The sequence below is a fragment of the Salvelinus fontinalis genome, chromosome 4 (assembly GCF_029448725.1).
Source record: "Salvelinus fontinalis isolate EN_2023a chromosome 4, ASM2944872v1, whole genome shotgun sequence".
NCBI lineage: Eukaryota > Metazoa > Chordata > Actinopteri > Salmoniformes > Salmonidae > Salvelinus > Salvelinus fontinalis.
The window spans coordinates 2,227,543-2,243,517 of record NC_074668.1 but is presented as its reverse complement, the minus strand read 5'-3'; the positions used below and the strand labels follow the sequence as shown (position 1 = coordinate 2,243,517).

The 15,975-nt window shown below is 40.6% G+C and overlaps 1 protein-coding gene across 1 annotated transcript; it reads right to left on the bottom strand.

The window, feature by feature from the left end:
* Nucleotides 1-2,850: 2,850 nt before the first annotated feature.
* LOC129852995 (C-X-C motif chemokine 13-like) lies at nt 2,851-12,079 on the bottom strand. Its single transcript, XM_055918606.1, has 4 exons — nt 11,900-12,079; nt 11,086-11,221; nt 4,520-4,600; nt 2,851-4,409 (listed from the first exon to the last, which is right to left on the bottom strand). Exons 1-4 carry the CDS (start codon nt 11,961-11,963, stop codon nt 4,355-4,357), a joined length of 336 nt encoding a protein of 111 aa, XP_055774581.1. The 5' UTR covers nt 11,964-12,079; the 3' UTR covers nt 2,851-4,354.
* Nucleotides 12,080-15,975: the final 3,896 nt, after the last annotated feature.

The following is a 15,975-nucleotide window of genomic DNA, read 5'->3' as shown; positions in this document are numbered from 1 at the left end:
TCAGAAGGCCTTGTTTTTATTTATTTAATCATGAGACATTTTATGTGGTTTTATTTTGAAATAAATGTACGTTTTATGTCATCTTATTCTGGAATAGGATTCTTGAATGGAAGGGTGGAGGGGTCACGAGGAATTAGTATAGGTGTTACCTAACCTAAAATGAACTGGGGTCACGAGGAATTAGTATAGGTGTTACCTCACCTAAAATGAACTGGGGTCACGAGGAATTAGTATAGGTGTTACCTCACCTAAAATGAACTGGGGTCACGAGGAATTAGTATAGGTGTTACCTAACCTAAAATGAACTGGGGTCACGAGGAATTAGTATAGGTGTTACCTAACCTAAAATGAACTGGGGTCACGAGGAATTAGTATAGGTGTTACCTAACCTAAAATGAACTGGGGTCACGAGGAATTAGTATAGGTGTTACCTAACCTAAAATGAACTGGGGTCACGAGGAATTAGTATAGGTGTTACCTCACCTAAAATGAACTAGGGTCACGAGGAATTAGTATAGGTGTTACCTAACCTAAAATGAACTGGGGTCACGAGGAATTAGTATAGGTGTTACCTAACCTAAAATGAACTGGGGTCACGAGGAATTAGTATAGGTGTTACCTAACCTAAAATGAACTTAATTATTTTTATGTGGTGTGGTGGTTATGGAGAATCATGGGGAAAAGGAGACCAGTGAATCGTTAGACCCGGTGGAGAGACACTGTCCTTGTGTTGTGGAGTTTACTGGATGGGGTCTTTTCAGTGCAGTTAAATTGGGTCTGCAGGAGGATGGAAATGTTTTGAAGAGGTAGTTAAATGGTTTCCGAAGGACAGGGAAAGAAAGGGTGAGGAAACATTTGAATGGTTTAATGGTGTAATAAACATGTCTAATGAGGAATGATCAACCTCAATTGATATTAACAGAACAGGGACAGTAACTGAAGGAGCAATAGGGACAGTAACTGAAGGAGCTGTAGGGACAGTAACTGAAGGAGCTGTAGGGACAGTAACTGAAGGAGCAGTAGGGACAGTAACTGAAGGAGCTGTAGGGACAGTAACTGAAGGAGCAGTAGGGACAGTAACTGAAGGAGCTGTAGGGACAGTAACTGAAGGTGCAGTAGGGACAGTAACTGAAGGAGCTGTAGGGACAGTAACTGAAGGTGCAGTAGGGACAGTAACTGAAGGAGCTGTAGGGACAGTAACTGAAGGAGCAGTAGGGACAGTAACTGAAGGAGCAGTAGGGACAGTAACTGAAGGAGCCGTAGGGACAGTAACTGAAGGAGCTGTAGGGACAGTAACTGAAGAAGCTGTAGGGACAGTAACTGAAGGAGCTGTAGAGACAGTAACTGAAGGAGCTGTAGGGACAGTAACTGAAGGAGCTGTAGGGACAGTAACTGAAGGAGCAATAGGGACAGTAACTGAAGGAGCTGTAGGGACAGTAACTGAAGGAGCTGTAGGGACAGTAACTGAAGGAGCAGTAGGGACAGTAACTGAAGGAGCTGTAGGGACAGTAACTGAAGGTGCAGTAGGGACAGTAACTGAAGGAGCTGTAGGGACAGTAACTGAAGGTGCAGTAGGGACAGTAACTGAAGGAGCTGTAGGGACAGTAACTGAAGGAGCAGTAGGGACAGTAACTGAAGGAGCAGTAGGGACAGTAACTGAAGGAGCAGTAGGGACAGTAACTGAAGGAGCCGTAGGGACAGTAACTGAAGGAGCTGTAGGGACAGTAACTGAAGGAGCTGTAGGGACAGTAACTGAAGGAGCAGTAGGGACAGTAACTGAAGGAGCAGTAGGGACAGTAACTGAAGGAGCTGTAGGGACAGTAACTGAAGGAGCTGTAGGGACAGTAACTGAAGAAGCTGTAGGGACAGTAACTGAAGGAGCTGTAGAGACAGTAACTGAAGGAGCTGTAGGGACAGTAACTGAAGGAGCTGTAGGGACAGTAACTGAAGGAGCTGTAGGGACAGTAACTGAAGGAGCAGTAGGGACAGTAACTGAAGGAGCTGTAGGGACAGTAACTGAAGGAGCAGTAGGGACAGTAACTGAAGGAGCTGTAGGGACAGTAACTGAAGGTGCAGAAGGGACAGTAACTGAAGGAGCTGTAGGGACAGTAACTGAAGGTGCAGTAGGGACAGTAACTGAAGGAGCTGTAGGGACAGTAACTGAAGGAGCTGTAGGGACAGTAACTGAAGGAGCAGTAGGGACAGTAACTGAAGGAGCTGTAGGGACAGTAGCTGAAGGAGCTGTAGGGACAGTAACTGAAGGAGCTGTAGGGACAGTAACTGAAGGAGCTGTACTAGTAGCGTAGGATGCGTTGGTTTGAGAGACACACTACTCCGTACAGTACCTGCAGTGGTTAAGATCGTAGTGTCTCTGTAGCAGGCGGAGGGGGTGTTGGGACAGCATTGGTTTGAGAGACACACTACTCCGTACAGTACCTGCAGTGGTTAGGATCGTCATGTCTCTCCTTGGGGGGGGGGGGCACAGTTCTCACGTGAAGTGAAGTCCAGCTGCATAATGGGTGAGTGAAGACACCATGACACAGGAAGCGGAGAGAGAGAGAGACTAGATTCCACTGTAAGACATACAGATGGGTTGGGTCTGGGAACTACTATAAACATCCTAGCTGGTTTGGGGTTTAGCAGCTTTATGGGTTAATGCATCATATGATAGAGGATAGAGGGGTAATTGTACTGTGAACAACATGTTGAAGGATTTGATGTGAAAGCAGATACAGTGCTGAGTTCCCTCAAGAGGATGTAACGTGGATTAGGGATACGCACTTGCATATCAGGTGACGTGCCTATCAGGTGAAATGGAGGAGATGGGGAACAAAGGGAAATGACTTGGGAACACCTCTCGGAACCTGGGGCCTAAAGGGGAAGACTGGGTGAAAGCATGAGGAAGCTTTTTAGAGCTTTCATTTCTGTGGAACCCAGCAGGAAAGTATCCTGGAGGCATAGAGTCAGGTGAAGAGAGAGTGGGAATTGTCATGGTCTCAGACTTTGGTTTTCATGCATATATAATTATGCATAGCTTATCACATTGTTAATACTGTTATGTTTTATGTATTTTTGTTGCTTTCCAAGTCTTGTGCTATCACTCTCCTAGGAACCAGAAGGGGAAAGTGGAGAAACTAAAAGCTGCTCCATCTGCCATTGAAGGAGACAGCAGATTCAGCTGGAATGGCATTTTGTTGTGTGATCATAATTCAGAGGACATAAGTCTCTGAATTTGTAAACCTCACAGTGACTGTCTGTCCATTGTTTGTTCAGTTGTTTGTTTGTTTAATTATTGTATTATAATCATGTGTTAGTTTTTTAATTCATGTATTATTATCATTGTTTATACATTTATTAGTAATTTCCAAGTTTATATGAATTGAACATTAGGATGCTATTGTTCAAGACGAGGGACTGTTGGATTCGACAGTTTGAACATTGAGATATTAAAGACATGATCGATTAGACACATAGTATATTAAGGAGTATAGAGACTGGGTCTCTGTAGAAAGACAGATAGCTGTGGAATGTGTTGGGGGACGAGAGGAGAGCAAAGTGTGAAACAGGGGAGACAGATGGACATCTGTGGATTAGATGAAGGAGGGGTTGAGGTCAGGAGGTGTGGACAGGTCACCTGAAGGGAGTAATAAAGGTTTGGTATCCTGTTACCCTTTTTACTCTCTTCCTGTAGGACCATAAGATGAAAGGATTGAAGAGAAGGAGGAGGGTCTTAAGTGGGATATAAATATCTGGATGTGACAAATGTTGGGTTGTCTGAATTACAGCTGTACAGAACCTCTGGGAATAATTAAACTTGGATAAAGCTTCTCTAGTGTCCGTGGGTTATTTACTCTGAAAAATAAGAACCTAACAATACATACTGAGATCATTTAAGATAAACTAATTAACTTGGTATTGGAATCATATTTGAACAGAATCCATTGGCATCACATTGGCATCACATTGGTATCACATCGGCATCACATTGGCATCACATTGGTATCACATTGGTATTACATTGGTATTACATTGGTATTACATTGGTATTACATTGGTATTACATTGGTATCACATTGGCATTACATTGGTATTACATTGGTATTACATTGGTATTACATTGGTATTACATTGGTATTACATTGGTATCACATTGGTATTACATTGGTATCACATTGGTATTACATTGGTATTACATTGGTATCACATTGGTATCACATTGGTATTACATTGGTATTACATTGGTATTACATTGGTATCACATTGGTATCACATTGGTATTACATTGGTATTACATTGGTATTACATTGGCATCACATTTCCATTTAGCTCCAACTTGATACATTCCTGTTCCAATTCACTCAATGGTGGTTGAGATGGGAAGTTCTGCACTTCTCTTCTTCTTGTTGGTTCTGTAGAAAGAGATGGTCTGTGTTAAAGTCAACAGAAGTGTGTGTGTGTGTGTGTGTGTGTGTGTATGTGTGTGTGTGTGTGTGTGTGTGTGTGTGTGTGTTGTATTTACCTTTGTAACTTGGCAATGACTTTGTTGATCCATCGTGCATCTGGAGTCACACAGACGGTGGCTTTGTCCTTCTTGGTAACGCTGATGAATGAAGGGAGGGATATATATTACAGCGTCACCATGGTTACATATCATACACTGCAGAATAAAACCTATCAGAAAATGTCAATATGAACGTACACATATTTAGCAGATGTTATTATGGCTGTAGTGAAATGGTTGTGTTCGTGTTGTTAGAGCCGATTTGGACCTATTTGTATAAAAGACTGAACATACTGAGCTCCATGTACATTTGTGTAAATATATTAAATATTAATGTATATGATGAAATATTAGGTACGTACCTTTATGATTTATATTTACCTGATTGAGATATATTCATTTGTTGTTAGTGTAACTCAGTTTTTGGCCCCCCCTCTTGCCCATTCATTGTACTGTGTTAATTGAGTTAGTATAAAGGCAGGAAGTTGGGCCTTCGGGGGGAGGAGTCCTTGCTAGATGCGGGAGCGGTATAGTTTTTTGACCATACATACATACATACATACATACATACATACAGACAGACAGACAGACAGACAGGTCATATTATATTATGTATTTGCATTTCAAGTAATCTCTGCTTAAAGTTGATTGGAGAATAGTTTTTTGTTAGATATAAGAAGAATAAACATTTTTTGTTGCACCATATCCCTGGATCTCATTGAATGTTTGGCCGTTTGGAAACGTTGAGTGTGGACTGTATGCGTCCGAAACAACCCCGCTTCAGGCTTGGGCAGTGGCTATGGTAAAGAGGAAAGCCACTACAGATGTTATTACGGCTGTAGTGAAATGGTTGTGTTCCCAGCTCCAACAGTGCAGTAATATCTAACAATACACACACATCTGAGTCAAAGAATGGAATGAAGAAATGTATAAATATTAGGACGAGCAAAGTCTGAGTACTGTATATGTAAATGTATGTATAGATACAGTACCAGTCAAAAGTTTGGACACCTACTCATTTCAGGGTTTTTATTTATTTTTACTATTTTCTACATTGTAGAATAATAGTGAACACATCAAAACTATGAAATGGAATCATGTTGTAATCCAAAAAAGTGTTAAACAAATCAAAATATATTTTATTTTTGAGATTGTTCAAAGTAGCCACCCTTTGCCTTGATGATAGCTTTACACACTCTTGGCATTCCTTCCACCTCATGGCTGGTTTTTGCTCTGACAGGCACTGACAACTGTAGGACCTTTATATAGACAGGTGTGAGATATTCCAAATCATGTCTAATCAATTGAATTTACCACAGGCGGACTCCAATCAAGTTGTAGAAACATCTCAAGGATGGTCAATGGAAACAGGATGTACCTGAGCTCAATTTAGAGTCTCATAGCAAAGCGTCTGAATACTTATGTAAATAAGGTGTTTCTGTTTTTTATTTTTAATACATTTGCTAAAATGTCTAAACCTGTTTTTGCTTTGTTATTATGGAGTAGTGTGTGTAAATTGATGAGGACAATTTCTTATTTCATCAATTTTAGAAAAAGGCTGTAAACATAATAAAATGTGGAAAAAGTCAAGGGGTCTGAATACTTTCTGAATAAACTGTATGTATATGTGTACATGTGTGATTGAATGTATAGTCATTGTGGACAGTATGTGGATAGAATATATAGTATATCTGTAGAATAGGTAGGATATAATAGTATATGTACAGCAATAGTTGAATAGGATAGCCTTGACTAGAAAAACCTATTTGTAATCTGTGATTGTCTGGAGTCCCTGCCACATACTGAGTTTCGGGGGGAATTGCTATAGGCTACCACTGCAAATGCCCACATTTATTACAATGTCTTAGCCTTGGTTACGAATAGGAACATTGAACTCATCATCAGTGACTAATGATTGGTTTGCATGGCATGCAGTAAAGCGACTATACAGACTAATTAATTTCCCCTCCACCACGACCTATCCCCCACGCTTCTTCCCCCTATGCATTAGAAAACCACAGTTTAGCGCTTCGTTCAAGACCTCGCTGACTGACTCACATGATCTATGTGTGAAGACAATGACAGCCACCATGGGTTTTAGGGGCGGTTTCCAAGACACAGATGAAGCCTGGACAACAACAACAACAAAGCATGGAGATTCCACTGGGCCAGTGGTTACCAACCAATCGATCGCGATCGACTTCAAGGCATTCCTAGTCGATCACCAAACATTTCTGTAGAAAAGCCGACGATAAAAGTTTTGCGACTCTTTTTTTATTCGTGTTGCGCTGTTACCGGCAGGTGCACTTTATTCAGAAGCCTTGCGCACCAGGTTGGCAAAGTGTTCCCATTATAAACAATTTAATTTGTCTGAAAAGACTAACTCTGCCTGATCGTCGGACAGGAAGATCTGTGGATAAATCTAGTGATCCTACTGCGCTGGCCAATCAGATAGCTCAAATCACTGTGCCTTCGACTTCCACGACTCTTGCCACAGCAAAGTTTGATACCAGCCTATGTAAGATTTCATAACTTTTAAAACCATGACCAGAGAGAAATTATCAAAGAATACAGCTGCTGTTTTTATGAGTGAGTTCATGTTTAAGTTTTCATTCTGCTCTGCCACTGTTTTGATTCAACACTATTACAAAACATAAAACATGTTTCTCTCTACTTCCACTCACACTGTAATGAATGAGTAGCCAAGTGTATCGATAGCGCTGTTGTTATTATTATTAGCAGCTCGTCCTGTCTATTTTAATAGGGAGGGATATTTAACTGTCTCTGGTCATAGGAACAACGTGAATTTGAGCATGAGGCAGATGCGGTGTGACTCGACTTTAGCCATCAGGTGGAAGACGTTGTCCCCTCTCTCTGGTCAGTCTCACCGGAGGAAAGGAAGGAGAGAGCAGGACGGTGTGAGGTGGACCCTCTGCTGTTCTCTCCCTTCCTCCGCTGAGACTAATGCGGTGTTCAAAACTACTGGGAACTCTGAAATCTCCGACTTCCGACTTCAGTGTGTTCAAGACACATTCGGTAACTGGGGCATCCTTCTAGAACTCCAACTTTCCGACCTGAAGTTCATTGACTTCATGATTTGACCTAGTTTTTTCCCCGAGTTCCCAGTTGTCTTGAAAGCACCATGACAGATGCAGATACCATCAGTCCAGTAAAATAAAAGCCAATTGTTTCAATTTATGCTCAGCTGTGCCTCGCAAGTGGTACACCAACTGATCTGTTCTGTAATCAAAGCTCGAGTTTTGAAATATAATATTATCTCAGAATAACAATATTGGCAGGACAGGCATATACACATGTAGAAAAAGGGTTCCAAAAGGGTCCTTCAGCTGTCCCCATAGGAGAACCCTTTTTGGTTCCAGGTAGAACTCTTATTAGTTCCAGGTGGAACCCTTTTGAGTTCCATGTAGAACCCTTTCCACAGAGGGTTCTACATGGAACTCAAAAGGGTTCTACCTGGAAGCAGGAAGGGATTTATTAAAAGGGTTCTACTATGGGGACAGCCGAAGAACCCTTTGGGGTTTTAGATAGCACCTTTTTTCTAAGAGTTTAGTCAATATGATGTGATAATGTATTAGGTATACTGTGATAATGTATTAGGCATACTGTGACAATGTATTATGCATACTGTGATAATGTATTAGGCATACTGTGATAATGTGTTGGGCATACTGTGAAAATGTATTAGGCATACTGTGGTCATGTATTAGGCATACTGTGATCATGTGTTGGGCATGCTGTGATCATGTGTTGGGCATGCTGTCATCTGGCACCCCAATGGTGGAACAAACTCCCTCACGACGCCAGGTCAGCGGAGTCAATCACCACCTTCCGGAGACACCTGAAACCCCACCTCTTTAAGGAATACCTAGGATAGGATAAAGTAATCCTTCTAACCCCCCCCCCTTAAAAGAGTTAGATGCACTATTGTAAAGTGGTTGTTCCACTGGATATCATAAGGTGAATGCACCAATTTGTAAGTCGCTCTGGATAAGAGCGTCTGCTAAATGACTTAAATGTAAATGTAATGTGTTGGGCATACTGTGATAATGTATTAGGCATACTGTGATAATGTATTAGGCATACTGTGATAATGTATTAGGCATACTGTGGTCATGTATTAGGCATACTGCGATCATGTGTTGGGCATGCTGTGATCATATGTTGGTCATACTGTGATAATGTATTAGGCATACTGCGATAATGTATTAGGCATACTGTGATAATGGGTTGGGCATACTGCGATAATGTATTAGGCATACTGTGATCATGTATTACGCATGCTGTGATAATGTATTAGGAATGCTGTGATAATGTATAAGGCATACTGTGATAATGGGTTGGGCATACTGCGATAATGTATTAGGCATACTGTGATAATGTATTAGGAATGCTGTGATAATGTATTAGGCAGACCAGGTAATGTATTATGAATGCTCTGATAATGTATTAGGCAGACCAGGTAATGTTTTAGGGCTACTGTAATAATGTATTAGGAATACTGTGATAATTTATTAGGCAGACCAGGTAATGTATTAGGAATGCTGTGATAATGTATTAGGCACACCAGGTAATGTATCAGGGCTACTGTACAAACCTCATTCATACAAAATAGTGTTTATTAGGTTAACCTCTAATTCCTCCCAAACCCGGATCCGGGAGCACCCCCACCAGTAAAAAGGCTGACTAGCATAGCCTAGCATAGCGTCACAAGTAAATACTAGCATCTAAATATCATTAAATCACAAGTCCAAGACACCAGATGAAAGATACACATCTTGTGAATCCAGCCATCATTTCTGATTTTTAAAATGTTTTACAGGGAAGACACAATATGTAAATCTATTAGCTAACCACGTTAGCAAAAGACACCACTTTTTTTACTCCACCATTTTTTTACTGCATCAGTAGCTATCACAAATTCGACCAAATAAAGATATAAATAGCCACTAACCAAGAAACAACTTCATCAGATGACAGTCTGATAACATATTTATTGTATAGCATATGTTTTGTTAGAAAAATGTGCATAATTCAGGTATAAATCATAGTTTACCATTGCAGCCACCATCACAACTCTCACCAAAGCGACTAGAATAACTACAGAGAGCAACGTGAATTACCTAAATACTCATCATAAAACATTTCTGAAAAATACACAGCGTACAGCAAATGAAAGACACAGATCTTGTGAATCCAGCCAATATTTCAGATTTTTTAAGTGTTTTACAGCGAAAACACAATATAGCATTATATTAGCTTACCCCAATAGCAAACCACACAACAGCATTGATTCAAGCCAAAAATAGCGATAACGTATAACCCAGCAAAATATATTAATTTTTTCACTAACCTGCTCATAATTCTTCAGATGACAGTCCTATAACATCATATTACACAATGCATATAGAGTTTGTTCAAAAATGTGCATATTTAGCGGCACAAATCGTTGTTATACAATGAGAAAAGTAGCCAAGCTGCAAAGAAAATGTCAGGAGAAATCTTGGGAAAGGCACCTATTCTAATCGATAAGTAATCATAAACTTGACTAAAAAATACAGATTGGACAGCAAATGAAAGATAAATTAGTTCTTAATGCAATCGCTGTGTTAGATTTTTTAAATTAACGTTACTGCTACATACAGCGTGCGCTAAAGCGAGACCGCACCGAAATTCATGGCGGAATTATTGTTTAACATTTCTCAACATAAATACGAATTAACAGCATAAAGACTTCTTACTATTTGACGAGCTTCCATCAGAATCTTGGGCAAGGTGTCCTTTCTCCAGAACAATCGTCTTTTGGTTGAAAGATGTCCTCTTCTCCTGTAGATTTAGCAGCTATGTACCGGAGAGGTGTCCAACTCGTGGTAGCGCGTGACACAGTAATACCAGAAAATCGCAATAAACTGATATAAACTGCTATAAGTCGGTTTAAATTAACTACCTTATGATGTCTTTAACACCTATAACGAATAAAAACATGACCGGAAATATCTAAGGCCTATAACCGGAGCGTTCTAGAGAAACAGCCAAATGTCCTCCCTGCGTCAGAGCGAAGTGAAAAATGGCCGGACACTTTGTTCCGAGGTGTTTTATAAGCTCTCAGTTCTGCCTAGCAACCCCATTTCAACTCTCACTATTCGCTGACAACCAGGGGAAGACGTATGCAGTGCATCTCAACCAATAGAAGACAGGCAGATTTATAAACAGATCTCAGAACAGCAAGAAGATTTCTGCATTCTCACATCCTCATAGGAAAAATGACTCGAGTTCTGTTTCACTCACAGACATAATTCAAACGGTTTTAGAAACTACAGAGTGTTTTCTATCCAATAGTAATAATAATATGCATATTGTACGAGCAAGAATTGAGTACGAGGCAGTTTAATTTGGGAACGAAATTATTACAAGGTGCAAATAGCACCCCCTATTGCCAAGAGGTTTTAATGTATTTTTTTTTAAAGTCATGTTTAAAAATATATATATTTTAGAACTAGATCTTGGTTTGCTTGTTGACTGTGAAAGTGTTCTTGACTGTTGTTAGGTGGTGTTAGTTGACTCACATGATCTCTGTTTGACGACAGTGGGCACCTGCAGGTAGGATCTCTATCCTGTGGAACAGCCTAGGAGAGATGAAAGCAGAGGACGTCCTGATGCAGAGACACTTCTGACATGCAGCACAGCCGTTCATGGGGAATGCTGCTGGGATGAAGACTGTGAATATTACATACAATAACAATATAGTATTGTTTGAATTTGGGGTTAAAGGTTAAGGTTTACGGGATAGAGTTAACACCTTTTTATCATCACTAAAAGTTGCACTTTGAAACATGTGAATGTTACAAAGACAAAACTGATTCTAGATCAGCACTCTTAGGGCTCTATTCAGTCTGTATCATCGCTGAAGTGTTACAGATCAAATCAAATCAAAGTTTATTTGTCTTGTGCGCCGAATACAGCAGTTGTAGTAGACCTTAAAGTGAAATGCTTACTTACAGGCTCTAACCAATAGTGCAAAAAAGGTATTAGGTGAACAATAGGTAAGTAAAGAACTAAAAACAACAGTAAAAAGACAGTGATTGCGTGACAGCAATGTAACGGTAATATCTGATTGAGCCGACATGCAGCGTTTACCGTGAATGCAGTTTCCGCTAAGGAACATTACCTTTAAATTTCACTCACGCTGCAACGCAGAACTTCTGCCATACGGGTTGAATACAGACCCTACTCTGAGACACTTAAAACTGCAATGGATTGATTGTGATAATAGGAATTAAATTGTTTAAAAAAATTATGATAATAGGTTTGGTTTGTTGATTATTCAAGAGTCAAGTTGAACAGATTCATATATATATAGATAAAGATGCAATATCTCACCTTGAAGAGCCACGAACCAGCAGAGAGTCAGGGAGACCAACAGGTAGTGTGGCTTGAAAGGCATCTTGAGTCTGTGTTGGCTGTGGTCGGCTGGTGTCTACTGAAACTGAATGATGTTGTCTCTGGGTTTATATTGCTGCAAAAAAGGAAGTGTGGGGGAATCCCTCGTCTTCACGCAAAATGATGATCAGACTTTTGGAGTTTATAAAAATGTCTCTATATATTCACTATTTTAACTTTATCCTTTATTTATAGCCTAGTGATTAATTCTATTGAAATGAAACATGCCATATTGAGAATCTGTCTTGTTACAATTGTAAAGAGGATTTTAATGATAATATAATCAAATAATACTTCAGCAATCTAGTCCAAACATGGTAAATGCTGAGTAGAACAAGTAGAAATTCAGTGGTTAAGATTGGATAGCGTTTAAAAACTGAATTTCTCGTAGACATACAGACAGGTCCATAATTATTGGTCTTGATAAAGATTAACAATAAAAGACTGTATGAAATCAATAATACAAACACTGAGCTATATTGATTGCAAAAAAAAGGGAAATTATATTATTTTATACTAATACAATTGCTCAGAGAAAGTGATTTTGTTTCACAAGTCATCTTTTTTTCTCTCTCAAAAAGATAGGGGTTAAAATGGCACTGCTGTTTTGAATACCTCACCTTGAGAGGATAATGGCCACTGAGCATTTTTCTACAATGTTTTTTCGATCTTCTTTTATGCCTGCTACGTGTGACGACCCTCCCACTCTGTCTGCCGTATTCTCTCTTTGTTCTTGTTTCCTTATTAGGATGTCGGTGGGCGGAGTTGGGAGGGTCGTCAGCTACATGGGAAACACCTGGGCCCGGTGTCTCCCAGGATAAATACACCACTTCCCCATTCATGGAGGGGACTCTCTCCATGCAGACACCGTCATAGATTTTGTTGTGGCTTTTTGTTACTTTTTGGTTGTTTACTTTAGCATCTTTCAACACCCTGCATTATCACATTCATGCATGCAAAACACTCACTTACACTACTGATTACTGATTACACACCCCATTGTTAATTGTATTTAGGTTACCTTAGTTAAATAAATATATTTTGTTACTTCTTATCTCCACGTTGTCTCCCTTTTTGTTACGGGCTTTGAGCCAGTTCGTGACATACGTTAGGTTATGAGAATGAAGAACACATCGGGAGGGATCTTAGACCTGCTACGTTAGGTTATGAGAATGAAGAACACATCAGGAGGGATCTTAGACCTGCTACGTTAGGTTATGAGAATGAAGAACACATCGGGAGGGATCTTAGACCTGCTACATTAGGTTATGAGAATGAAGAACACATCAGGAGGGATCTCAGACCTGCTACGTTAGGTTATGAGAATGAAGAACACATCGGGAGGGATCTCAGACCTGCTACGTTAGGTTATGAGAATGAAGAACACATCGGGAGGGATCTTAGACCTGCTACGTTAGGTTATGAGAATGAAGAACACATCAGGAGGGATCTTAGACCTGCTACGTTAGGTTATGAGAATGAAGAACACATCAGGAGGGATCTTAGACCTGCTACATTAGGTTATGAGAATGAAGAACACATCAGGAGGGATCTTAGACCTGCTACGTTAGATTATGAGAATGAAGAACACATCAGGAGGGATCTTAGACCTGCTACGTTAGGTTATGAGAATGAAGAACACATCAGGAGGGATCTCAGACCTGCTACGTTAGGTTATGAGAATGAAGAACACATCAGGAGGGATCTTAGACTTGCTACGTTAGGTTATGAGAATGAAGAACACATCAGGAGGGATCTTAGACCTGCTACATTAGGTTATGAGAATGAAGAACACATCAGGAGGGATCTTAGACCATTCCTCTATAACAGAGAATTTCCAGATAATGGCATCCAACAAATGTAAACACCTGCAGTTTGATAAACGGAAACGGGCGCGATCGGAACCTGTACTATGTTCAGATGACATGAAAATAAAGCTACTATGTTTCTTCTCATCTTTATCAAGGGTGTCAATAATTGTGGACCTTTATCAAGGGTGTCAATAATTGTGGACCTTTATCAAGGGTGTCAATAATTGTGGACCTGACTTTATACACTGCATATGCAACAACATCTCCTAGGGAGTTAATACAGTACTATTATTACCCTGTCATATCTTTTCCCTGTCAGAATCATTCTGCCACACATTTATCAAGGCTGATAGCTTCATATCACTTGTGTTCTTTTCCCTATCAGAATCATTCTGCCACACATTTATCGAGGCTGATAGCTTCATATCCCTTGTGTTTAATTTAGATTCATTTCACTTGATCGGGTGCAAGGAACCCAGAATAAGGAACTGAAAATTCCAACAAGCATTAAGAAGCCAGACAATGTTTTTTCTATTAGCAGACTGATGGAAAGAGTTCTCTATTGGCAGTGGACTGCCCGGTGAAGATCACATCTAATTTTACATTGTGGTCATTTATCAGACGCTCTTCTCCAGAGTGACTTACATATAAGGCTTGTTCCCATTGGCAGTTTGAAATTACTCAAATCCAATTTTTTTTGCATATCCGACTCTATTCTGTTATTTTTCCTGCAGTCTGAACAGCAAAAAGCACATGGAATTGGACATTTCAAGTCACATTTCAAACCGCCTTCATAGGTGGTTTTAAGTCAGATACAAATCTGATTCCTGGCCATGCGACTTGTGTCTGAACAGTCAAATCTGATTTATTTGCCTTCAAGTGGTTTTCAGGCTGTTGTTTGGGATATCTTGTTGCTTCCTAGCTAGTCTGTTGACAGTTTGACAAGAACATGAGAGCTAACTAGCTTGTTAGTTGTTTACAAACAAATGAGTGAATGTGGTAGAAAGGTAAACAGCTAGCTAGTTGACTGTTGTGGCTAGCTAGTTGACTGCTGTGGCTAGCTAGCTGACTGCTGTGGCTAGCTAGTTGACTGTTGTGGCTAGCTAGTTGACTGCTGTGACTAGCTAGTTGACTGCTGTGGCTAGCTAGCTGACTGCTGTGGCTAGCTAGCTGACTGCTGTGGCTAGCTAGTTGACCTCTGTGGCTAGCTAGTTGACTGCTGTGGCTAGCTAGTTGACTGTTGTGGCTAGCTAGTTGACTGCTGTGACTAGCTAGTTGACTGTTGTGGCTAGCTAGTTGACTGCTGTGACTAGCTAGTTGACTGCTGTGGCTAGCTAGCTGACTGCTGTGGCTAGCTAGTTGACTGTTGTGGCTAGCTAGTTGACTGTTGTGACTAGCTAGTTGACTGCTGTGGCTAGCTAGTTGACTGCTGTGACTAGCTAGTTGACTGCTGTGGCTAGCTAGTTGACCTCTGTGGCTAGCTAGTTGACTGCTGTGGCTAGCTAGTTGACTGCTGTGGCCAAAAAATAACTTGTTTTGAAAGTTGGATCAACTTATCCTTTGAGGCTTTAAAGGTGTTCTGACACTATGATTTTGAACATTCAAAGTATGTGGGAAACATCCCTGGCAGGCATTGTTTTCATCTTAGCTTGCTACATAACTTCTGAGTGAGAGGAAGCAGGAGCACCAGTCAGCCTACACCACCGCACATACACCCATTGTTAGTGTGACAACTAGCCATTTCATCAAATGACTGCTGTCTGAACACACACCCATCGTTACTATGACAACTAGCCATGTCACCAAATGAATGCTGTCTGAACACATACCCATCGTTACTATGACAACTAGCCATGTCATCAAATGAATGCTGTCTGAATACAAACCCATCGTTACTATTTACATTTTACATTTACATTTTAGTCATTTAGCAGACGCTCTTATCCAGAGCGACTTACAGTAGAGTGCATACATTTTATTACATTTTTACATTTTATTACATTTTTACATACTGAGACAAGGATCCCTACCCCTACCCCTACCGGCCAAACCCTCCCTAACCCGGACGACGCTATGCCAATTGTGCGTCGCCCCACGGACCTCCCGGTTGCGGCCGGCTGCGACAGAGCCTGGGCGCGAACCCAGAGACTCTGGTGGCGCAGCTAGCACTGCGATGCAGTGCCCTAGACCACTGCGCCACCCGGG

Coding starts and splice junctions, on each gene's coding strand:
- LOC129852995 (XM_055918606.1), bottom strand. CDS start 11,963: ATGCCTTTCAAGCCACACTACCTGTTGGTCTCCCTGACTCTCTGCTGG. Junction 11,222..11,899: donor CTGGTTCGTGGCTCTTCAAG/GTGAGATATTGC, acceptor TCATCCCAGCAG/CATTCCCCATGAACGGCTGT. Junction 4,410..4,519: donor GTCATTGCCAAGTTACAAAG/GTAAATACAACA, acceptor CTCTTTCTACAG/AACCAACAAGAAGAAGAGAA.